This window comes from Lampetra planeri, chromosome 17 (assembly GCF_965212315.1).
Source record: "Lampetra planeri chromosome 17, kcLamPlan1.2.h2, whole genome shotgun sequence".
Lineage (NCBI taxonomy): Eukaryota > Metazoa > Chordata > Hyperoartia > Petromyzontiformes > Petromyzontidae > Lampetra > Lampetra planeri.
Window position 1 is genome coordinate 364,779 of NC_136123.1, and position 24,833 is coordinate 389,611.

Genomic DNA, 24,833 nt, shown 5'->3' on the forward strand with positions numbered 1-24,833 from the left:
ACGCCTGACATCATCAATTGTTATCATGAATCACACACGAGGCAGTGCCGGATTACCCCAGTAGCAAAAATAGCTACATATGTAGCTACGGGCCCCGCACTTTCAAGGACCCCGCACTAAATGCTTCCAAGCTATCAATTCCGGCTCAGTGATTCTGCACTTGCTCTATTACTATAATACTATACTGCCTTCAACTTTTATGAACGACTGGGTGTTGAGGTTAGCGATTTGTTGTATTATGTCTGTATAGCGAATGAAAAAATGCAATTACTTTACTATGCAATTTTTTTTTCTAATTTAGGGCCCCTTATTAACTTAAGCTACAGGCCCCGCACTAGCTTAATCCGGCACTGACACGTGTATCATGAATCACACGTTATCACGCCAATGTCAGCTACACATCACCAATGATCCTCCGATTAGCACGGTGGGCTACGTACGATGCAAAATAAGTTCAACATACATCCAACATAATCATCATTTCCTCATTATTAATCCTTCATCAATCACCCAGCATCATCAGTAATCACTCATCGTAAATGAAACGTCAAAACAAGCATCATAATCAATCGTTCAAAAATGTAACGTCATTATAAATCAATTACACATCATACATCACTCGTCATGCATCATGACGATAAAAATGGTTCTCATAACATATCATGAAGCCCACATTCCTCAAGTGGTGAGCAACACGAGACATCCACTGGCCACCTCCCACGTGCTATGACGCCGCCCTTGGCTGGTACGAATGCGTCTATTTACAGACTACCGTAAAGTCTTTTCAATTAGTTTTCAATCTTTAAAAGTGCTTCTGGGTTCCCCATAGACAGAGGACCAACGATGGGAACCCCACTGGAATGGAAAAAAAGCCTCGGGTCGTTAAATACAGGTGCATGCTGATGCTAGGAATTACAAGGCAGGCCACAGTAAGTATATTTTTTATTTCAGAATCTCACAATACATGATTACCAAGGGGAGGTAGAACTGTATGGGGCACACGTATTATAGACGGGAGGTTACGCAAACGGGCATTGGAGTGGCACTCAGAGGTTGGCGACCAAGGGAAGACCAAAATTCAGATGATGTGATACTTTAAGGAGAAATCCATTGGAGGTTAGGTTTCAAATGTGCAACAGCCGAGGGAATGAGTGTGGAGGAATCAGTGGCTACGGGGACAATGAACTCTTGACCTTGGTAGAGGGATGTGTACATCTGGATGCACCAGAAATTTTTTCCATTAAGTCTCTATTTGACTGTTTTCAAGATTGAATATTTTTAAAATATTTAATTCCCCTTTGCTGCAATCGTTTTACAATAATTTCTGTATAGTAATTTTAAACTGCATTTTTAATGTAAAACATAGCAATAGATCTTTGCACTCAACACCTGCACACGTGTTTTGAATTTCACATTACAGAGGTGATGATGCAGTGGTGTAGTGTGGTTGGCATGGGCCTTGGTGCAAGGAATCAAATGTGACAGCACCCTGTGCAATTTCCTTCCTCTTGATAGTCCCAGTGCCTGGGCCCGAAAGCAGTTGAACCACGTGCACACTCGACAGCGGATGCCTAGGGACCAAGCAGAGCCAGGGACGGGTCTGTTGACTCTTCCAACGCGTCCGATGTCAGTCAAGACATTGATAACACAACGTCACTACCGTGTCGTCTACACGCGCCCCCTCTCATTGAGTGCGACTTCAGCGGCTCGGCTTGGCTTACGCAGTTTAAAAACAACCTGGAGCCTCCTGAGCCATGCTCAACATAGCTTCAGAGCGACTCGGGTGTACAGTGGAAAAGAGATATTATTGACGTTTGTGGTTCTTATCCCCATCTCGCGCCGCCACCCCGGGATTCGCTCCAAGTCCGACCCCTGGTGCCATCCCCAGCGGTGGCCCCGGCGAGGTCCTCGCCGTGGGCCCCGGCATCGTTCTCTGCGTGGCCACGGGCGCCGCCCGCTTCGTCCCCTCCGGCTTGGCCGAATGGAGCAGCGCGAGACCGGCCATCGTGAGCGACATCCCGAGCCACCACAGCCCCGCCAGAGGCTCTCCAAACAGCACGCTCCCCAGGACGGCCTGCACTCGCACGGCACGCAGCGTTAAACACACTTACGTAGACCGAGTGGTGTGAACAGAATTTTACACGTATGCAAAGTCCTTTTGTTACTCCACTGGTGGATGAGCACCCCACCCCCCATGCTTGTACAGTTTGTGAAAGTTACTCAGGCAGACTTTACCATGCTGCCGAGCAAACAATTCTTGCTTTGAAAATCAATACGTGATAAAAAATTGAAAAATCGATAGCCTGACGAAGTCGGTAGGGTCGGTAGGGTCGGTAGGGTCGGTAGGGACGTGATTCCAGGTGGTCCCCTTGTGTAACCAAGTACAGGGAAGGCCGTCGGCCACTCACGGAGCAGAGGAAGTTGGAGGCCGTGCTGGTGAGCGTGGCCTGCACACTCGAGGAGGAGAACTGCAGGGACTTCACGAACAGGGTCCACATTGCAGCGTTGAGAAGCAGCGTGATGCCAAACGTGACGGCCCTCACCAGCAGGGCCACCTGCACGCGCAGAGGCACGCCACCTGCTCAGAGCCTGCCCGTGCCCGAGGAGCCGGGGGCACGCTCAAGGCCACGCACACGCTCAAGCCACGCTCAAGGCCACGCTCAGGCCACGCTCAAGGCCACGCACACGCTCAAGCCACGCTCAAGGCCACGCTCAGGCCACGCTCAAGGCCACGCTCAAGCCACGCTCAAGGCCACGCAGCGGGGATTCCAAGCGCTCCGATGACAAGTGCTGCCCGCTGGATGTTAGTCTTCACCTCCAGACGGCACCGATGTCAAGAGGATGGGACAAATTAGCTCGCTCACCCTGCGAGTTGACAAACGCAGTGATGATATTCAGAGACCGGCTGCGTGATTCGTAACGCAAACGGTGCGCTCGTGGGGGCTCCTGAAAGTAATTCGCACGTCTTTATTAAACCCGACTGGAAATTGAGGATTTGTTTTCAACTCGCGAACAGGGATGAGAAGCAATTATGGAACAAGCTTAACGCTTGTTAATACAAAAAACAGTCGCTGTCTGGTCGCATACAACACCTTGAGGTTTTTTTTTTGTAACCTTGTGCTGCTTGCAAATGACACAAACTGCGCTTCCAATTTGGTCCTCTGCTTGAATGAGAACGTCCGCTTTGTTTATTCAAATAAAGTGACGTGAAAACAGACCCGCTCGCGATATGCATCTCTTTGAATGCTGCACAGATGGTGAACATGCCACCCACGGCGTGTGAAAGGTGACCGCCCAGGAGGCGGGCAGACCTCACCGAGGAGCAGGTGAGCGCGCTGTCCGCCAGGCCGAGCCCGGCGCCCAGGCGCAGGCAGGCGGCGTGGAGGAGCTGGGCCCCGACCGCCAACTTGGCCGAGGCCGAGGCCAGGGCCCCGCACAGCCCCGCGCCGCCCGCCAGGACGGTCGCCTTCCGCATGTCCCGGCCGGGCCGCGGCCTCCCCGACACCGGGGGCGGCAGCAGCAGCGCCTCGTCTTCCACGTCGGGAGTCGGGGCGGACCTCGGGGTGACGAGGAGCGCTGCGGAGCCGGTCACTGTCGGCGCGCTCCGTCGGCCGTGACGAGAGACATCAACCAGCGCGGCTCGAGCCGAACGTCGCCCATGGAGACATCAGCGTCGCGGCGGAGGGGAGCTTCGCTTCCTTGTTCCGTGATCTGAGGTTACACAGTCGCCGCCCTCCCCTCCACAGCCACAAGAGGGCGCTGTTGTCCAACGTTTTAATTTACTTCTGCGACGTCAAAGCCGTGATAAAGCGAAGAGCGGTGGCACAGTGGTTAGCGCACTACGATCTGATCCCGGCGAGACGAGTTCGATTCCTGGCCATAGATAACCGGTCCTGGGGTTTTCGTGAATTGTCCAGCGTGTCAAAGAATGGTCAAACCACCTGTACCAATACGGCGTGGAGAGGCATGCATCCAGAAGTGGATTGTTTGGTTCGAGTGCGTTACTTTCGGACAACTGAATTTGATCACCAAAAGCAGCAGTGCACCCGTGTGGCCCGACACCAGCACGCGTTCAATCGGTGCACACGATCTGGCGTGACGAGCAGACCCTCACAGACACAATGGAACAGAAGTTGGGGAGTGCACACAGAAGGATAGTGAAGAGATGCACGCTTGTAATGATACTGAGACGGGAAGAGGGTTACTGAACATAATCAAGTCACATACAGTAACATCTCATTTTAAGAGCAGGATACGTCACAATGATGACCAGAATGAAGGCCCCGCCAGGGAGACAAACCAATTTACCAGGTAAGGCCAAGCGACCTGGCTACCATCAATTATAGCGCAGCAAAGTGGCTTATCATGTGGAAATGTATCGCAGCCAAATGCTCTAAACGCAAACTCCAACGATACAGACATCAGGGTCAGGATCGAACCCACGACCTCCTGTATACCAGACGAGGTAGTTGACATCTCATCAGGGTCAGGATCGAACCCACGACCTCCTGTATGCCAGACGAGGTAGTTGACATCTCATCAGAGTCAGGATCGAACCCACGACCTCCTGTATGCCAGACGAGGTAGTTGACATCTCATCAGGGTCAGGATCGAACCCACGACCTCCTGTATACCAGACGAGGTAGTTGACATCTCCTCGCCACCGCGGTGCCCATGGAAGGATATGGATTCTTGCAACGCGGGAAATTGAGGGATGGTGACAGCGGCTTGGGACACAGCCTTCATCCAGCTGATTGTGAGGATGCTCAGGCTGGCCCTGGCTGGCCCTGGCTGGCAGTATAATCAACCAAACCACGGCACACGGTGGGGCCCTTGCTATGTCTTGAGTCAGTGCGGGTATATCGGTCACCGCTGGTCGCCTTTACCCTTGCCAAGGCACAGACAGTCCATCAGGGGGCTTTGTCCAGGGCTGAACAGCACACATCATGGACACATCACCACCAGCAGTGGCAACATATCAACATCGAATAGGTGTTACCCTTTCTGGCAATAAAGCAGGTGTTAAGATGTTCAAACACCAAATCTATACCTTGTCACCACAATTACGTGCGGCTACTGTCGACTTGATTCCTTGCAAAAGGTATCGATTTGGTGTTTGAACATCTTAACACCTGTTTTATTGCCAGAAAGGGTAAAACCAACTCTTGTTTTTCATACCTTAATACTGGCAAAAAGGTCCCATGATAGATGAACATCGATGGGGGGGGGGGCAACGTAAAAGAGGGGGGTGTTCTCTACAGAGGATTTCAAAACCAAGTTAGTTATTTGAAACACGGCGAGATGACGGATAGAGACATGGACAGAGACATGGACAGAGACATGAAAGCCCCACAAACGTAGGAGACTTGGACCCAGCGCCACGGGGGCGAACACTGAACAGAAAAAGAGAGTCAATATTCTTTGGTTCTTTCTGTAAAGTCACGTAGATAGAAAAAAATAATGAAAAATATAGAGTGACTAAAAATATCACGTTTAGATCGCAACACAAGCGGTCATCATCCAGATGATCCTGATGACGACCGCTTGTGTTGCGATCAAAACGTCGTGATATTTTAATTCACTTTATTTTTATTATTTCTATCTACGTGACTTTACCAAAAGAACCGAAGAATATGAATTCCTCCAGTCACGAAAGTTAAGTAAAAAAAAGAGTCACAGAGACAAACAGAGAAATGGAGACACGTTTGACAAAGATACACGGGGACAGATAGAGAGGCATGACGATGTGGGCACAGAGCTACAACAGCGTTCAGTGTCTGACAGACACGGAGCCACACGAAGGCAAGGAGAGGGACACACAGACCAGGAGCATGGTAAAGATACGCAAAGAAGTAAAAAAGGAGCGACATCACCTTTAGGCAACCTATGTGCCGAACACTGATATTTAAAACATATTTAAGAGATAAATAAAATGGAATTGAACATGCCAGGGCTTAAGTGTAGGCTGCACTGCCTATGCAATCCACATTGTGCTCATTCAATTGTAGACTGCGGGGCTTCCATAAGGACCCAATTTAAATTTGCCCCCAACACAATAAGAGACTCCTCGAGACTAGATCACGCACAAAGCCCAGGAGCCAAGTACAAGAATGGCCCTGGCCACAGGCCCTCGTGTGCCTTTAACAGCTGGCGCCCCTGTGGTGCTAGAGGGCACAGAAATCCCACCACCTCCACTTAACAGCGTTTACAAGATACTTTAAATCAGACACGTCCAGGGAAAGCGCCAGTTTCATCACGACACCACGGGGACGATGCAAATTAAGGCTCACGTCCCAGCACATCTGCAGTCCAATGCACGTGTGGGTGCCTGCCCATAAGTCGACTGCAGGAGTAGCAGGTATGACTCCAGGACGGCATGGATGGAGTTACAAGTGCCAAGCAATGTGCAAGTGTGAAACGATTTCCTGCAAGCAAGATTTCAAATGATAATTAGCGGGCTTCAAAAACAACAGCACATTTCAAATGGTCAAGTTTCATGAAATTTTATTTCAAAATACACCAATAGAGGGAGGGTATGAGTATATACCAACGCCAATATTTAACAGCAGATAAAAAAGTGGATCATTAAAATCACAACATTGACCTCTGGCCCAGTGTACCGTACCATGTACCGTACAGTGTAATATACAGTGTTCCGTATGGTGTGCCACAGTGTACCACAGTGTACTGTGGGAGTACCCTTGCGTACCACCGCGTACCATACGGTGTACCATACGGTGTACCATACAGTGTACCAATACAAAGCAACACTGCACCCTGAAATACACTATAAGCTTTATTCATATCTTTGTTAATGCAAATTCCGAAGCAAAGGTTTTGGCAGAAGTATTAGCAAAATAAAAGAAAATAACCCAGGTTAAGAATTGGATCCAACCCAAGGTGTGCTGGTGTCATTTCACACACCCTGCTACAAACGGAAAACCTGGAAAAATTGATCTTTCGACAAACACAGAGGAAACACAAATAGGCAAACGTTAAGTTAAAATACGAAACACACGTTTAGCAAGTGCCACGCTACCACAGAGGCCACGGCTGTATATACCTACAGCCACATGCAGTATTTATGAAATACTCATGAATGAGTAGAGCACCCACACAGGGCAGTGCCGCGTTCAAAACGCACCGCTACTGCTGCTGCTTTTGGCGAACGCACTGCATTCAGGCCTTGCCAACTCTTGCACAGAGGCTGCCCAGGGGCAGCGACGCAAATTCGCAACTCATTACCTTGTGTGGCCCTTTGCCGCACACCGCCACGGGCTCTGCATGCCCCCTGGGGCAAGGCAGCCGGCAGAAGCCATCCAAACAGAACGCAGAGCAAGGCCGGCACACCATCTGCTGCAGGTGCTTTACTCTCTCCATAAACAACGACTAGACCAGGATCCCCGCGCACATGGCTTGTTTGGGATTTGAACTAAAATGTACTTTTCTCTTTGTTATAAAAAAAACTTCCAAGGCTGTTTTTTTGTAAATCCTGCATACAATCATGGCAAATAGCTTTGCTGATAGCTTTAAAAAACATGTTCGATTTGAAGCTGGAAGTGCAAACGTCACACCAATGTATACGCGAAGCAGCAGTTGCCGCTGGGGGCCACGGAGACTTCCAAACTCGGCTCCATCTTCTTCCCAAAAATAAACAAAAACCCACGGCTTCTCTCTTCACACGTGCCTCAGTTGCAAACGCCTCCACTCGAATGTTTTAATCGGTTGAAGGTGTTCTTCAAGAAGGTAGCCCAGCATTGGCGAGATGGCCATCTGTAAGAGTTTGTTACAACGGTGTGGCCAGCCTGGGCACATGCATGCAGCAGGCCGCTTGAGGAGTTGACACGCACACACACACACACCTGCACCTGCATATAGAGCATTGTACACTGCGCACATATATTTTGTTAATATATTCTGTCCTTATATATTTTATTCAATAAAGTGGTTTTTTAAAAACGATACTTTATTAAATGCTAACCGGCCAATGGAAATTAAACTGTTGATAATATATAATTTGATAAAACATACTTTAATACATGTTGGTAATTTTTAAATAAATTAAAGGAACCAAATGGTTACTGCATTTCAAATGCATTGATTTAATCATTTAATTGTTTTATCGTCCAACTCAAAAAGGTGCAATGACAAAACACAAAGCTGCACTTAAAAAATGTTAAATTCGGTGTGAAAAACACCTAAGATAATGCACTATCTGAAATAAAACGTCATTGGGAAATGGCCTGAACGGAGCTGTGAATGTGAAATTAAATGCACGCTCACAAGAGTGCATTTCCAGGGCAAGACGTAATGTTCTGTATGGATCAATAGCCCAGTACGACACCTTTAATAAATAACTGACAAAGATGTTGTGTCCCGATGAGGGGGTTTGTGACATTTCTTTTTGTATTTGCATGGACCTGCTTGTCAGTGAACTCTTGCATGGTTACGCACTGCACCAGCGACACCAACCGGTGTTTCACTGCGGGGCAGTAGCGTCCACTTGACACCAATTTACTGGCGGAATTAAAAACCAACATCTGTGTGGTTACACCAGGGCTTCAACTCAGCTGGGTCTGTCCGGATAGGTAATCCAAAAAATGTGTACGCACTCGGCACACCACTTAATTTAGACCTAGTCCCACTGTCTGCCATCCTATCTCGAGGCTGACTCCAGTCCACCAACGAACTGGAAAACATTCAATGCGAAATTAAGCCATGTTCAAGGTTTTATGATGCTTGATAAATGCTTGATAAGTAAAAGAGGATAAGTGATGGTGTGGAGACTCGTGAAGCAAATGCGACTGGCCAACTTGCACATTGCGTCACGCTCACAAGGGTCCTCATGAACCCACAGCTGCCCGCGTAATAAATATAAGGTGTACAAGGAATGCGTCAACCCAACGGCATCTGCTCCCTAAAACACAAATCACAGCTAAGCTGTTTTCACTTGATTCATTCCATTGCAATGTAACATAACATGTTTTAGACATTTATAATAAAATGTTGAGCAAAGACCGTTCACTTTAAAGTTTGTGAAAATCCAACACACGACGACACTTTCCTGGTTTAACGTGCTTGTTCCATCAAAAAAACCAACTCATTAAGTACAGTACAACACCACGCACGGCTCTCTCCCGCTCCAATCATGAACCTACTTCCTCAAGGCAATATTTAAGTGCAATTATCAGGTATCACAAAGGTCAAACCCTCGGCTCCTTGGGTCCTCGATTACCAGCACTCCGAATGGAGCGGCAGTGAGCTTCCTCCGGGCTCCTTCACGTCGGGTCCCACGTGGCTGAGCGGTGATTGGCAGGGCCGGTGAGGGGCGCTCGGGCCAAAGTTTTCACCCCTCAGCGGCAGAGAAACACGGCGGTGGCAAGACGACAACAACCGTCCTGAAATCGTCTCCAGAGGTCGCCACTGGGTCCTTCAAGCACCACAAAGCCATGGCGCGGCAGTCGAAATAATTCACCCGCAGGCAACTCTGAGCCAACGGATGCATGTTTACGAGAGCGCCGTCCCCTTTGGGAGGTACGGGGAGCGAGCTGCCACTTTCACCTCGAGTGGGGGTGCGCGGGGTTGGGTAGGACAAGGCACTGCGCCAGACCGTCGGCGGCCGTCTCGCAAGCCTGGCGGTCCCTCTCCAGATCCATCAGGAGGCCCATCAGCTCCTGCCAACAGTCATCACCACAACCACCGTCATCAACACACCACGTGCTACGCAGCAGCAATTTCACACCGGAGGGATTCCACGCGGCTCAGAACCAGGGCACCTGACTCCTATGATCATCCACCAAAGAGACATCCTGCTGTTGTAATTGCAGGAAATGCTCAAAATTCAGCTTCGTCTGCAACAAATAATGACCTTCTTCTGTCTGAAAGAAAAATTACATGTTTATGTTCCATAGAATATTCAGGTGACCGATCCACTGGGCTTTGTTTGACCCAAACAAACCTGTGCTCACAAACACGATGTTCTGCTGCGGCACTCCGCATTCAAAGAAAATGTGGCCGGATTGATGGTGAAAGGGACGGTAAGGGGTAGATGTGAAGTGGTGGCTGGGTGCGTGGGCAGTGCCTGCTGGCCGTACCGTTCTGCGCGCACTCAGCCGGTCATACTCCGCCTTCATCTCCGCGTGTCGGGAGCTCAGCCGACTGCAACTCTTGTGCAGGAACTGCTCCTCTGAGCTTCGCTCTGCATGGGCAATGACACGACGCACAGCGGTCACACGCGCGCTACGCCCAGCCTCGAATGATGCCACGGGATCTTTAACACCCACAATGTAGCAGACGGTGGACAGTACATTTGGTTAATACACTCCGAGTATTAAACGTGGGCGGCCACTCGGCTAAAACCACCAACATCTCTGTCACAAGCGGCAAATGCGCTACTGTTCGGTCATGTCACCACAACAGGGCATTTGTCTCTTTCCCAAAACTTCAGAGGGGCCCCCAATTATTATTTTTATTCAATGTTTTTCAATTTGTTAAAGAGATGAACTGTTTATTCGTGCTACTGCTCACATTTTCGTGGTTGTGTTGTGTAGCTCTCTGATATGTGTTCGGATTGCATCGTGTGTTGCTCAGCATTCAGTTCCTGAAAAAGCTCCCAGTACATGGAGAGAAACGTCGGACATCATGCTGAACAGCCAAGGTACAACCCGAACAGCACACCAGGAAGCTGTATCATCTATTCATCTTACCGTTTTAATACAAAAACAATATAAGCAGTGCTACCTTCATTAATTGCTGTTTTATTCTTTTCAATTCCACCCTCTAATGTTCTCTGACCTGACACAAGGCTGCATTGGTGTGTGCCCCAAGAGCGAGCGCTGGGGACTGCGTGTTTGCCTCTGTGTCTCTATACGCATGAGGGGGGGTTGGAAGGAAATGACCAGGAGGGGGGGGGGGAGAGTCTTTCTTGCTCTGGTGTCCTGGGGGCGAAGATACCACATCCAGCCCTGAAACTTAGCCATGCCCATGTCCAATTTATCAGCCTAGGTGAGCAACCTCTTTGCATGACTCAATGCCAAGCGTTCGTCTGGAAGTTCTGCAGCGTCGTCCAAACGGCACAACGGCATCCAGGCCTCTGGCCTCTGGCCTGAATATCGTTGTGCTGCCCCTGAGCGAGGGTGAGACCGAGGAGGGAGCCACGTGTGCCGCCTCCCACGCCGTGGCTGCCGTCAGTGTGGCACCAACGGCACCGCACCTGCGAGGAACTGCTGGTATCCCTCGAGGACGGCAGCAATTCCCTGCCATGCACGCGACTGCCGCCCGGGCTCGCTCTCGCTGTCCGAGCTGGCCTCGGCCCGCTGCTGCTGCTGCTGCCCCCGTGCACTCTCCGGGCACGTCGGTCCATCCAGCGCCCCTGTAAAAGACAAAGCGTTTTTAGAATCCGTCTCGCGGCGAACGCTGTTTCCCCCCTTAAAAATGTAAAGGCTGTCGTGCTCCCCTCGTGCAACTGCTGGCGGAAGGGCCTCCACTAGACGAACCACCAGAGGGAGCTCAGAATGTCAAAACAAATGCTGCTGCTGCTGCTGCTGGATAATATTCGTCTGTTTGTACGTCGAGGGACAGAACGCGAGTTCTGCACGTATTGACTCTTACCTTCCTTGAGCAGCGAGGCTGTCTGCGTGGAGTGCAGCACCGACTGGTGGAACTCCTGTGCAAATCGCCCGGCCTCCTCCGCATCCCATCGCTCCGCTCCGTTCACGGCACCCCCCGTGGGTCCTCCGCGCGTGGGGTGGTCCTGCGGCCGCTCCGCCAGCGCTTTCAGGTTCTCAGGGGTGGGGGGCCCTGGCACCCCGGCAGCCCGGCTGGGCTGCGGCTGGGTCCCTGCTTTCGCAGCACCCTCGCCCGTCTCCTTAAGCGCGTCATCTGCTCTCCGCAGAAACAGGAGCGGGTTCAGGGCTCTGGTTTTTTTCCTCTCGCCGACAGGGCAGGCTGCGTGCATGGTGCACCCTACGAGAGTGCCGCTGCTTGCTCGCCCGCCCGCCCGCTTGCCCCCTTGGCTGGCAGAAGCAGCTTTGATCACAACAGAATGAGCGACACCGTCTCAGAAGTCAGTTTTAAGTTGGCACTTCTCAGAACCTGGTTTGGAAGCCAAGCTGCCGCCTGTGATTAAACCGCATTCTCAAATCAAGTGAGTTTATGGTCTCAGCCAGGTCACTAGTGACTGCACAAAAAAGCCATCACATTACATTTGATTATACTGAATTCATCTGAATCCCAGCTCTGAGAATTCAACATATCAGCTTGAATGTCACGTGACAAACATCACTCTCAGTGGCAGAGTTGAAGGAACGGTGACACCGTTTACCCTGTGGACCCACAGGTCGCGCTCTAAGGGAGAGATCCGAATGGATACTTCGTCTCTCGACATTCTTCCGAGAGCACATTTGGGATAAAGACCAAAAAATAATTAAGAGGCGCTGATGGTGCTCGCTCACCCGGGGCCGCGGGGACAGCCGGAGCAGCTGCCAGGATCTTTTGCTTCAGGGCTTGGATGAGCTGAATCGTGTGCTCAATCTCTGCACGTGCACACAAAGGACCGTTTACATTGTGTAAATCGAGCGAGCCTGCACTACGGTGATTCGCCAGGTGCGGTAATCCAGCATTGGTGCAGCGGGTCACACCTCCAACAGGGGAATGGCGCAATGCACTGTGGGCCAGCAAAATATCTGCTCGTCAAAGCCGGATGAGCACGGGGGGGGAGGGCTTTAGAGGCTGCAGCCCAGAGCTTCTAAATTTGAGGCCCCAACCCCCCCCCCCCTAAAAAAATATTTATTTTATAATGTTTGAAATGCCATACTGTAGCCCTGCGCTAAATCCTAGAGATAATTTGGTAATTAAAATCATTGCATATTATTGCCAGTTACGTGCCAAAATGAAAATAGTTTTGGTTGTTTTAACTTTGATTTAGCTCTACAAGTTATAACGAGAACTGAAATAACCAAGGTAAATAACAGAGGAGTATTTGCATTCATCGGCCACGGGTGCTGGTGAAATTGTCAAGAGAGGCATTTGAAGTGTAACAGCCTTGGGCCACCGTCAAACCTAATCTGGTCCTGCCGCCCGTGCGGGTAACCACACCGCACTCACCCTCCAGCTTCTCCGGGCTCAGGTACACGAGCCCAAAGAGCGACAAGAAGTGCTTCTTGTCCTCCAGGTCGGGCGCGTCGCTGGGCAGGGGCTGGGAGGGGCGGGGCCGCACGGGCAGGGAGATGAGGGGAGGGGGCGAAGGCCGCGGTCGAGGGGGAGGGTGGTGGTGTCGGTGGTGCAGGGATGACAAGAGGACCCCACGCCGTTCCCTCGCGCTCCGCTCCCTTGCTTCCAGCGGCTCCTCGGCCTTCTCCTCTACCTCCGACTGGACCGAGCGCAGGTTCCGCACGGGATGCACACCGGGCCAATGGGAGCACGACAGAGGGTCACCCATTAGAGACCAAAGCACACAATGCCCCGGTGTTTTGAGCAACCCTTGCCCCTTGACAAGCAATGTCAGGTGCAGGTTTCCACGCGTACCTTGGCCGGAGCATCTCCCTTCAGGGCGGGTGGTGGGAACAGTTTGTGAATGGACTGCCCGTTACTCGAGAGGTCCGGGAGGGCGCCCGTCTGGTGGCAGCCTGGACGGGAGAGGCGGCAGTTCAGTACTCGATACAAATCACCGGCCAAGCATGGCCACGTGCAGACAAAAACACACACGTGGCTTTACACAGCGTTGCACGGTCATTAAATGTGTAAGACCATTAATAAGGACATGGCGTGCAATGGCATCTGAATGTGTGTGGGTCACTGTGACTTTGACATGTTTAAATAAAGATTCCGATTCAAATTCTGTTAATGTAAGGGACCAGCACGCACCGTTAATGCGACACTCTTTGGGTTTGCGTTCGTTGGTGTCGGCCTGGCTGATAAGTGGCCTCACGGGCGGCAGAGGAGGAGGGAGGGGCGGCGCTCCCTCGTCTGAGCCCTCTCGCGTCGGCTCGGGGGTCACGGGTTCCTGCTCCTTCAACCCGGGGTTCCCGATGGCACTACCAGCGGCGGTAATGCCACCGCCGCGTTTTCCAGCAATGCTCAGGTCGGCAACCTGTCCCCCCATGGTGAAGTCGAGCTTGGCGGGGTCCCTGTGCCCCCACTCGCGGTAGCTGCTCGTGCAGTTGAGCGACTCCCGGTAGCGGTGCTCGTCGGGTCGTGCGTGCCCATCCACGCCGGCCACGCCACCCGCCCTGTGCTCCGGCGTCGGCCGCGACTTCTCCCCGTTGGAGCGAGTGGGCGGCGCTGGTGGCGTCGGCGGCGGCGCCGCGGGGTGGTGATGCGCGCTAGGAGGCGTAGGAAGGCCCGAGAGCCACGGTACCGTGTGGAGAAGCGGGGAGTCGCGAGGGGCATGCTTGGGCGAGATGAGAGGGGGCGGTGCTCCTAGACCAGAGGGACACGAACTTGCAGGGTGGAGCCTCGCGTCGGGCCTGGCACAGACACACGGCCTCGCTATGCCCACCGCTCGACATGCCTGCCACCCAGAGTAGTGCTCGTGACCTGCCTACCACTCAGGATCACGATCAGCTTCCCAAATACTGGACATTCACCTCCCAAACAATCTGAGCCAACTGTTCTCTGATGAGGGAGATCCTCTGCCTTCAGTAATATTTGCACATCATCATTATAATCACTATTAGCGAATGTTTATCCACTGCTGGATTAAAGCCTGCCAAACCTGTTCCCATCAGGAATACGATACACAAATTTTATAAATTAATAATATGTACAGCCCTTTGTTAATCGACTGCTCGTAGGTCTTCCCACGCCATGAGAGCCATGGGCATTACTTTAACATACTTCACCATGCTGGCCAGCGCGGGTCTGTGAAGGAAGAGGCCTAGAACTAATTCTGAGATGTGACCTGGAATCGAACTCAGGTGGCCAGGTTTATAGTGCAGCTCATAGTGCAGTGTGTCACCACTCCACCCCCATTTCAAATAACACACAACCTAAAACATGCACAGTTGTCATCGCGTAGATACGTAATGGAGCTACGTGTACCAGGCCATTTGACCCATGTATCAAGGTTCATTAATGATATAAAAACACTCCACAGTGACTTTCAGATGTGTTGTATTGAGGGTCATAAACCACGATGGCAGTTTGCCACAGCGATGTCACTGGAACACGCCTGATAACCACTTTATGTTTATAGCTAACGAGGATTTAAACTCACGTTGGCCAGCCTGGGATACATAGCCTTGCTGCTTATCTACAAGATTAGCGCTATTTGTTTATTGGGTTGTGTGTACTTATAAATATTTTAAAATAGGTTGCCATAACATCCTTGCACCTATGGCACAATCATGGCAATGCACCCAATCTCGTCAGCCAAGCAGGTTTAAGCCTGGATAGTGCATAGATGGGTGACCACGATCATGCATAACAGGTGTTGTAGGCTGCTACGGGACATTGGCAGCAGAGGGCAGAGCAGCAACATCCATTGTCATACAGTACTATAGGCCAAAGTCTATGCTCCCCACCTTCACCTACCCACGGCCAGCATGGAGAAGTTTCGTCAAATAACCCCTGTGACCTACACAAAAACACAACAAGATGGAAGCCCTCATCCAGCAGCAGTGAATTCATATATTTGCACTCTTTACGCCATAAGCCTCTCCCGGGCAGCGGACCAGATCCACATTGCTTTCCGCCATCAATGATCATTGTTACCGATACGCAAATCAGGGACTAACCCGGGCCCTCATTACCACCCCACCCCCACCACAGTATTGGGTCAAAAGCTAAGCTCACTTGTCTGGGTCCCTGCGTTCGCTGGGCCCCGCGGTGGTGCTGGGCCTGAGCTCGCCGCCCTGCTCACGCTCCCGCTCCCTCTCGCGCTCCCTCTCGCGCTCGCGCTCGCCCGCCTGCAGGAAGATGTGGCTGAGCTCCAGCTGCTGCTGCAGGAGCTGCTGCCGGAACTCAAACACCTGCTGCTGCCGGTCCTCCTTCTCCTGCCGCAGCTGCTGCTGCCGTGCCTGCCACTTCTCCTCTTCGGCCGCCGTGATGGGGGCGCCGGGGGTGCGCAGGCCGCAGGGGCTGATGCCTCCGCCGCCAAACCCAGGGGTCAGCGCCGGCGGCACGGATGGCACCACCATGGCCGCAGCCGCCCCGGGAGCGGAGGGGACGTGCGGTGCAAACGGACGCGACCACCTCATTTCGTCATCGACGCTTACGGGACCTGAACTCACTCCCGTCCCAGCCGAGGAGCCCATGCCTCTCAACTGCTGCTGCTGCTGCTGTTGGTGGTGGTGCTGTTGATGCTGATGGTGCTGCTGCTGGTGGTGGTGTGGCTGCTGGTGCTGGTGGTGCAATTGGTGGTGAGAGCCCTGAGACTCTGCCACGCTGCTCACGTGGGTGCTGGACCTGGGGCTGAAGAGCCGAGAGCTGGGAGACATTTCTGTCGTTTTTGAGGAATGCAATGAAGTGAAGCTCCCTGATTCAAAACCCAAAACACACAAAGAAAACACAGAGCACCCCACCAATGTAAACCGCTGCTGGAAATCACAGGCACAGGTACAGACAACATCACAACCACCTACACTTAAGCAACATACCACACATTCCTTCTAAGAGAACACGGGTGTTGAATCTATCCGATCCGCGACTTCATTTCACACGGCCCACGGCCAGATGGTGGCTCAAGAACGATATTCATCCATCACTGCAGGTGCCTTTAGCTGCACTAACTGTGCTTTAGAGAGGAATATTTTCGACGTGGTAACACTGATTCTAATTTTAGCACGCCCATTAAAATGTATCACTGCGGTAAAGGTGAACTATAATCTATTTTCACGTGACTGTTGGACAATGCTAAGGTTTGTGTTAATGTGGGGCCCACTAAAGGCATTTGAAAGTCAAATTTAACTCACAGTACGGAAAGGGTTCCCCATATTGGTGAGTGCTTACACAAGATTAATTGGTCGATGAACATAAAGTTGATTTTATTCTCCGGTGGGAAAACAGCCTGTTGTCTGTTTATTATGTTATTGTCCACACACTTCCATGATAGTACCTGATCATCTTACCTATAAATGTCTTTGTTTGTCCGTCTCTCTGTGTGTGTCTGTGTGCGGCCGAAACCTGCGAAGGATTTGGCTCGCAAATCGTCGAATTTACGTTTAAAAAAAGTATCCAGGTACCACGCCGTAAGCCCCGTGCCGAGTCAGCGCTATTCCGATTTCGCGTCCGTCACCTTTAAAGTCGTTTAATGAGCGATTTAGTGCTGTTTTTGGTTATTTATTGATTAGCTACCGCATGCTCGACCCTACCAAGTCACACCGTTCGGTGGGGGGGTGAGGGGGGAATTATCTTTCGCGTGGACACTGCGCAAGGTGACACACACAGATGTACAGCTCCCTTCAAACATTTATGACCATGACTGTTTACTCATTGACAGGGATGAACCAATGTTTATGAAAAATAGCCTTTTTCTGTACTCTTGAGACATAAGCAGCCATGCAATATCACTTACTGAACAGGGGCAAACCAATAAATATACTCAATTATGTCTTCATTCTATCATATTTACACTTGCCCCCTCAGTAGGGGGGTTGAGCAGTGACGTTATGTCAATTACGCTTGATTGGTGCACTTCTGCTTATAGTTACAGGTGGGTTAGGTTAATTTTGTATTCGTTGACTTTCATTAATTGCCGATCTTGCACCAAGATGGCGGAGCACCCTCGCAGTCTCTCCTAATTACTTACTTATTATACACGCGTGCATTTCCCCTCTCCCTTGCTTCTTTCGCTAAAGTCACGTACATAGAAAACTATGTGTGCGTGTGAGTCTATATATGTGTTGCGTTGTGTCTGTGCGAGTCCGTGTGTGTGTACGTCAATGTGTGTGCCAGTCAATGTGTGTGTGTGTGACAGTCGCTGTGTTTGTTTGTGTACGTCCATGTGTGTGTGTGCGGTGTGTTTAAGTCGATGTGTGTGTTAGACGATGTGTGTGTGTGGGTCCATGTGTGTCAGTCGACGTGTGTGTGTGTGTAAGTCGATGTGTTTGTGTGTGGGTTAATGTGTGTCAGTCGATGTGTGTGTACGTCCATATATGTGTGTGTGAGTCCATGTGTGTGTGTTAGTCAATATGTGTGTTTGTGTAAGTCCATATGTGTGTGTAGGTCCATGTATGTGTGTTTAAGTCCATGTGTGTGTGTGTGTGTAAGTCGATGTGTGTGTGTGAGTCGCTTTGTGTCTGTACATCAATATGTGCGTGTGTAAGTCCATGTGTGATTAGTCGATATGAGTGTGTGTGTGTGTAGTTCCATGTGTGTGTGAGTCTATGTGTGTGTATGCGTCGATATATGAGTGTGTAAGTCGATGTGTGTGCGAGTCGATAAGTCAATGTGTCTGTGTGCGTCTATGTGTGTGTGCATAAGTCGATGTGTGTGTGAGTCTATGTATGTGTGTGTGAGAGTCCATTTGTGTGTGTCTTAGTCGATAGTCGATGTGTATGTGAGTCTATGTATATGTGTGTGAGTCGATGTGTGTAAGTCGATGTGTGTTTGTGGGTCCATGTGTGTGTGTAAGTCCATGTGTGTGTGTCTTAGTCGCTATGTGTGTGTGTAAGTCCATATGTGTGTGTGTAGGTCGATGTGTGTGTGTGTGCGTGTGGGTCGATGTGTGTGTGTCTTTTTCACCCGGGCAACGCCGGGTACTTCCCGCTAGTGTTAATATATATATGACAGTGGCATCATAATCAATGTTCCAAAGTCCTGTCGAGGTGGATCATGTGGACGTCCCCTGGAGGGCCCTGTCCATGACCCTTGGATCAATCCACTTGGATGAAACAATTCAGGTCCCACGAGTCATCACAAAGGACCTCCATGTAGAGCGCTCGCTACACATGGAGCCCCGGAGGATCTTACCGGATGGTGTGGTGGCGCGCCGTTCTGCCTTGTCCCGGCTGTGTGGCTGCTGCTGTTGCTGCTGCTGCTGAGCCAGCTCCTCTAATCGCTGGCGCTTCTCCCGTGCCGCCTCTCTCTCCGATTCCCTCTCGGCCTCGCGGTCTCGCTTCCTCCGCTCCCTCTCACGCTCCCTATCACGCTCTCGCTCGCTCTCGCGACGCCGCTCCTGCTCTATGTGCCGCTCGGCCCGCTCGCTCTCCGCTTTCATCTCCCGGTTGCGCTGCCTGACCTCTTCGGCTGAGGCCGACCTGAGAAAATGGAAGCAGTCAGAGTCATCGTTGCGTACACCGTCTCTGCTCGTGATCTCGGCACGTATAAACACAGGACAGTTAAATGAAATACAAACCACAGAATTAGACAACAACATCAACTGCTATTCACCACAAAGTGGTAGCGATGTTGCCAAGGCATTTGTGCCCAAACTAGGTGTACTTTGAGGCCAAGGAAAGTGCCGAAGACTCTCTGGCAAGAAGTCACATGGCATGAGGTCACGGGACATGCTCAACACACACACACACACCCATACGCAGACACTGGTAGGAGTGAGGCGGACTGTAAGTGCACAAAAGCTGTGGTAGGCGCACTGGCATGGACATTTTCAACCATCAGGGAACCAAGAATGGCTGCTGATGACAATGATTCGGTAATGACTAGGCAGACCAGATATTTGCAGCCGCTGGGGCTAGTGTGGGTAGCTGGTTACCGCTCGCTGGTGGCGGTCGTGGTAGCAGTGCCGTGGCGCTCCAGGGGCAGGGCCCCCATGGCCGGAGGGGCGAGGTGGCCTCCGAACGGAAGCTGTAGCGCCGAGGGGTGGAGGGATGAGATGGAGCCGTGGCTGCCTGGGAACGAGTAGAATGGAGGCCGCAGGGCGGAGAGAGACAGGGCATCCTCCATCCTGCAGAAAACAACAGAAGCCCAGTTCTAGCTTCTACAGCAGGGGTGGAGAACCTTCTCTTATTGAGGGTCGAACAGGACTTTCAAATACCTTTGGCGGTGTCACACATTTAAGACACACACAGCGCAGTCACTTCTGTCACTGCCAGAGGCAGTTTCAGCGACAGAGAATTGACAAAGTGCGACACTAAAATTAGAAACAGTGTTGCTGCCAGGTCGAAAATATTCTCTTCTAGTACCTGGTAAGTGCGGCCAAGATGCTCACAGTGATGGATAAATATCGTTTGCAGGAAGTTTCAGAGTGGTATGCCTCATGTGGCCACTGGCCGGATAATATGGCCCATGGGCCATAGGAGGTTGCACCCACAAATTAGCAACGATGATAAGCACGTCATTGCAGCTCCGCTCGGCTGAGCACCGATTAAAATTTTACAAGGCACATTTCCACAAAGAGGCAGGATGCAGCACTTGTGTCTGCTCCAGAGAGAAAGTAGAATGCGCCGAAAACGTATTCAATCACTTAATTGATCGGCAACTTATGGGGCGTGGTCCTGAGCCGCGAGAACTCGGCTTAGTGGGCTCGGAGCGTCGTGGCCGCGTTAGTGCCACAATCAGTGCCCAGCGTGGGGCCGCGGGGCCCCAGTATTTAGCGGACAGCTCTGTTCAATTTGATATGACCGGCACTCACAGCCATACTATATCAGCGTGATGGCGCACAGGGGAGCGGCAAACACGCCACCCAGTTCTGTTCTTCAGCTCGACCTGTGCAGAAGGTCAATGTTAATCTGCCAGCCAGGGGACGGCCCACCGGCGCTAATGTGCATTCGTTCAACCTTTCTAGCCCTCCTGCATTAATTCAGGGCCTATTCACAGCCTAAGTGTGTACGTCCGTGTCTTTGTGCGTGTGGTGAGAGTGGTGGTATAGTGGTAAGCACACTGCGCTACGAACCTGGCCACCCGAGTTTAATTCCCAGATACAGAGAAATCAGTGGTGTATATCAGAACTGGTCCTGGACTTCCCCTTGGTCGACTTAACCTTAAATGAGTACCCGGTACGGTGTATAAAAATCAGCACTGGGGAGACAAAGGTGGCCAGGGATGGTGCTGGCCACACTCTCACTTAGTGCGCTGTGTCGACCTTCACTGGTGTTTTCTCACAGCACTTGCCCAATCTGTAAAGGCTATACAGGGATCCTTGTCCCTAGCTTTGTCCAGGTATGTGTTTTCACTGGAAGCCACCACCTCCATATTATTAGTAAAATGCAAATGCAGTGCTGCGTAGGGAGTGATTACTCATTAATTTCTCAAGCAATCCCGTGGTGTAATTGTACATGTTGGAATTTGTATTCATGTCAACTTATATTACGGAAATGTACCACAACATTATATTCACAGGAATGATTCCAGAGCCATTGTAGTGAGTCCACGCTGCAAAACCCACGCTGCAAAACCCACGCTCTTCTCCGGTTTGTAAGCGTGCGCTGCAGTGCGAGGCCCGTCCCTTCTGCCGCACACTCCTTCTGCGGAGTAGCACTGGCGCCGACCTGGAGTCACGTGGCTGCCAGGCTTAGCGCGCTTAGCGAGAATTGGGGGGCCCCCTCGCTCTCAGTTCATTGGTTGCAAGCGGAGCTGCCACGCAGAGTTAATTTCGTAAACGCAATCAGTGACAGAAACATAAAAAAAAAATGTTTGAGTCAACGATGACTGCTAAACCACAGCACAAAGCCGAATGACTATGATGGGGTGATATTAACGAGTCTGAGCAAAGACACAGACTGAGATAATGACCTTATTAGAGACTGAAATGAATGCCTTCAAAGAGACTGATGGAGTTCAGTTTGGCCGACCTGATAATATTTTAGAAAGGGGATATGCTCAATAACGAAGAGCAGACTACATATTTAACCGCTTTAGTCGACGAGGCTAAGAGCATGACTAAAATAAATCACAAACTGAGACTTAACAAAAATTCCACAGGTCAGCAATAACTCCAGCCTAATATTGCAGTTAAGATGTTAATAAGAGCCGACTACATTAGCACTGCCGACACGGCATGCACCGCATTACGGCGCACGTGCGGTCTCCACGTCCCCGCATCCATCCCCACATCCGGCGTCCCGCGTCCCCCACCTGAAGTGCGGCTGGAACGGCTGCTGGGAGAGCAGCGCCGGGTGGTAAAATGCGGCGGCGGCCGCTGTGGTGGACGGGTCCAGCCCAAAGTGCGGCAGGTACGGCAGGCGGAAGTCGCTGCCGGCCAGGAAGGCGCGGTAATAATCCTCGGCCCGTGCCGTCGGTCCGAGCACCTGCGGTACTGGCCGCTGCACGCTGCACGAAAACCACGGCGCACGATGCGGTATGGTCACGGTACAGTCAACGCACACGGCGCAGCCACGCCCACGTGCGGTACAGCTACACCACACACGGTGTATCGCACACCGTACACACATGGCCACACCACAAAACGTCACACCCACACGTGCAGACAGCACAACCACATCACTCACAGGACATTTCATGCTCACAATGGATGATTCTTACGACATCAAAGAAGATACACACTCAGAGTTGCTGCAATTCCTGTGAGCAGGGGAAGGCGTGAGTACGGCAGGGGAAACACAGCACGGAGACCAATGTAACCACCGTGGGATGTAAAAATCAAACGTTGTTCCGAGAACAAATGGTTAATGAGGACAGCAGCATGCGGCGCCAATCAGACACAGTTGGGGGGGGGGACAGCTCAAAACAGGTGTGGTGGGCGCAGGGTGGAGTGGCAGAGGCTCCTCTGAGTGTCGAGCTCCGGGATTGGCAGACAGCACACCGAGGTGCGACCGCGGTGCGACAGGCTGCGCACGAGGCTGCCTCTGTCGCTCACACTCCCGAAGCCTTCTGAGCTCCCCGTGGGGTCCCCACACTCAGCTGCACTCCAGCTCAAAGGAAATTTGATTAAACATTCTGTGAAAAGTGCGGTGTTGAATTTGTAGCACTGCTGTGGGGAGGCTGATGAGACCTGGGAGTAGAGGTGCCAGATGCTGCCAGAAGCTGAGATTCCCCAACCGCAAAATAAAGCCGCCCCCCTTCGTGGAGGCGCCAATTGCAGCCACTGCTGGGCAGGGCTCACGGGTCTCTCCCGTGGCACCGGCCGATTGTAAAAGACTGTCAAACATCACCCACCACCATCACGACACACGCCGAAACGTTTCTTCAGCATCATCCTCATCAGCCACGATAATCCACTGCTGGATGAAGGCCTCCCCAAGCTGTCGCCATCCTTCACGGGACAGCAATCCAACAAACCACCACCCACCACCTGCATGCGAGCCGATTTCCTCGTTCCTTTTCTGTAGTGGACATCCTCTTGGGCACGTCCCCTCATTTTACTACCACTCAAGAGCTGTTCTCACCCACCGACGATCATGCCTTTCTCGCGACGCTGCCTGCCCAGGCCCACTTACTTTTCTTAATGGTCGTGTCTCAATCGTAGCAGCATTGCCATAGCATCAATACTGAATGAAGTGAAAGATGCTCTTCATAAAACATTATAATAGCGCACGGCTCGACAATTTCCCTCCGTCGTAATGCTCATACTACATCTTTCAAACATCGCATTGGCACGCAGATGTGTGTCTGCGATCGTTGAGCTGCTCTCTGCGCCTCGCATAACGCAACTCAACGAGGAGATCAACCGAGACGATCGCCCCGAGCTGTGCCGCCCCCACGCTCGTGTCATTTGCCATTTATTTCCCCCTCATCCATCTCGGAGCCTTCACAGGGCAGCCCCATTCATCTGCGCTCTGCATGTTTACAAGGCCCCGCACCGCCGTCTGCAAGCAGCTCCTGGGAAGCTGGAGTCAGTTGGGAGCAACGATTAGCAGCGGCAGGACTTCGATTTAGGCGAGTCTGTCCGAGTCGGCAACTCAGACAATCTTTACGTGCACAACACACCACATCCAGTATAATTCTCGATTTGGCTGGAGCTACTAAAAGTCACGTCACATACTCTAGTTTACTAGCAACCCGGAAGATATTCCGCGAGGAATTAATCTCCGAGATACTCAGTGAGGGATGAATCAGCCACCTGAGCGAAGCGAGGCGGTGGCCTTGGGCAGCGGCGGCGGCGGCGTCGGCAGCCGAGGGCACAAGGAAGGGGTGGTGCATGGCGGAGACGTGGGGGTACATCTGCGGAGAGCCCTTCTCCTGCTTGAGCAGGGCCTCCGTGGAGAGGGGGTGCTCCCTGGCAGAGGAGCGCACCGCCCCGTCCACCTGTCGGCAGCGTGGGCACACCGCGTTCATTAGCAGCGGGGTTGACACCGCGGGGACCCCCTCTCGGGGCATGCCGTCACTGACCGTGTCTCCTTTAAGAAGAAGAGATAACTCACCTTGTACATGTACATGTACAGCCCGTTTGTCAATCCGCTGTAGGATGAGGGCTCCACCACGTAGTACGGGTCGTGGAGCTGATTTGACCATACCCCATCACACTGGTCAGTGCAAGTTGAAGGCGGGGAGCATAAACGCGGGGGCATAAAAGTACAGTACAACGATGGATCGTGTTGCACTATCCTTTGTTGCCCACTGCGTAGCTCCGCGAGCACGATGGCAACAAGTGTCCAGGCATGGTGGTCGCACTTCCAGGCATGGTGGTCGCACTTCCAGGCATGAGATCGGGCGCATTCCGGGTGCTTTTGTCACAGGCGATAACCAACCTCATTCGATCACCGCTCACTCGCGTGAGCTGGGTAGCATACACGTCCCAAAAACATAACCGTTTCTTTTTAACATCCACTACTTGGTGTCGTGTGCTACAATTCACACATTGTGTTCACACTATATTCCCGATTGTTTCTGTTGGTGACTAGATTGAATCCGTCAAGTGTAGTTTAACTCAAAACGTTATTGTTATAATGATGATAATGTTGTAACATGGGCGTGGGAGTGCGAATGGTTAACTGCATTATGAACCCGGCAACCTGGGTTCAATTCTCCAACACAGC

General features: G+C 51.6%; 2 protein-coding genes across 6 annotated transcripts in view; both read right to left on the reverse strand.

Moving 5' to 3' along the window:
* Nucleotides 1–929: 929 nt before the first annotated feature.
* TMEM42 (transmembrane protein 42) lies at nucleotides 930–7,319 on the reverse strand. The gene is made up of 5 exons (XM_078601718.1): nucleotides 7,246–7,319; nucleotides 4,047–4,090; nucleotides 3,317–3,591; nucleotides 2,409–2,555; nucleotides 930–2,074 (listed from the first exon to the last, which is right to left on the reverse strand). Exons 1-5 carry the CDS (start codon nucleotides 7,317–7,319, stop codon nucleotides 1,805–1,807), a joined length of 810 nt encoding a protein of 269 aa, XP_078457844.1. The 3' UTR covers nucleotides 930–1,804.
* LOC144723218 (genetic suppressor element 1-like) overlaps nucleotides 6,488–24,833 on the reverse strand; it is a 54,224-nt gene continuing 35,878 nt past the window's right edge. For 3 of the 5 annotated variants that reach the window (XM_078601768.1, XM_078601770.1, XM_078601771.1), the window contains 14 exons: nucleotides 24,219–24,320; nucleotides 23,918–24,102; nucleotides 21,973–22,167; nucleotides 19,652–19,843; nucleotides 18,910–19,196; nucleotides 15,793–16,474; nucleotides 13,864–14,465; nucleotides 13,525–13,625; nucleotides 13,105–13,369; nucleotides 12,453–12,533; nucleotides 11,611–11,880; nucleotides 11,213–11,371; nucleotides 10,095–10,198; nucleotides 6,488–9,674 (listed from right to left, as the gene is read on the reverse strand). In XM_078601768.1, the coding sequence (XP_078457894.1) occupies nucleotides 9,558–9,674; nucleotides 10,095–10,198; nucleotides 11,213–11,371; nucleotides 11,611–11,880; nucleotides 12,453–12,533; nucleotides 13,105–13,369; nucleotides 13,525–13,625; nucleotides 13,864–14,465; nucleotides 15,793–16,474; nucleotides 18,910–19,196; nucleotides 19,652–19,843; nucleotides 21,973–22,167; nucleotides 23,918–24,102; nucleotides 24,219–24,320 (3,342 nt within the window). In that variant the 3' untranslated portion in view covers nucleotides 6,488–9,557. The remainder of the gene's footprint in view (nucleotides 9,675–10,094; nucleotides 10,199–11,212; nucleotides 11,372–11,610; nucleotides 11,881–12,452; nucleotides 12,534–13,104; nucleotides 13,370–13,524; nucleotides 13,626–13,863; nucleotides 14,466–15,792; nucleotides 16,475–18,909; nucleotides 19,197–19,651; nucleotides 19,844–21,972; nucleotides 22,168–23,917; nucleotides 24,103–24,218; nucleotides 24,321–24,833) is intronic. The other 2 variants (XM_078601769.1, XM_078601772.1) reach the window with 2 other exon arrangements.

Coding starts and splice junctions, on each gene's coding strand:
- TMEM42 (XM_078601718.1), bottom strand. CDS start 7,319: ATGGCTTCTGCCGGCTGCCTTGCCCCAGGGGGCATGCAGAGCCCGTGG. Junction 4,091..7,245: donor GCGGCAAAGGGCCACACAAG/GTAATGAGTTGC, acceptor TCGTCACGCCAG/ATCGTGTGCACCGATTGAAC. Junction 3,592..4,046: donor GCTGGTGTCGGGCCACACGG/GTGCACTGCTGC, acceptor GCGCGCCGACAG/TGACCGGCTCCGCAGCGCTC.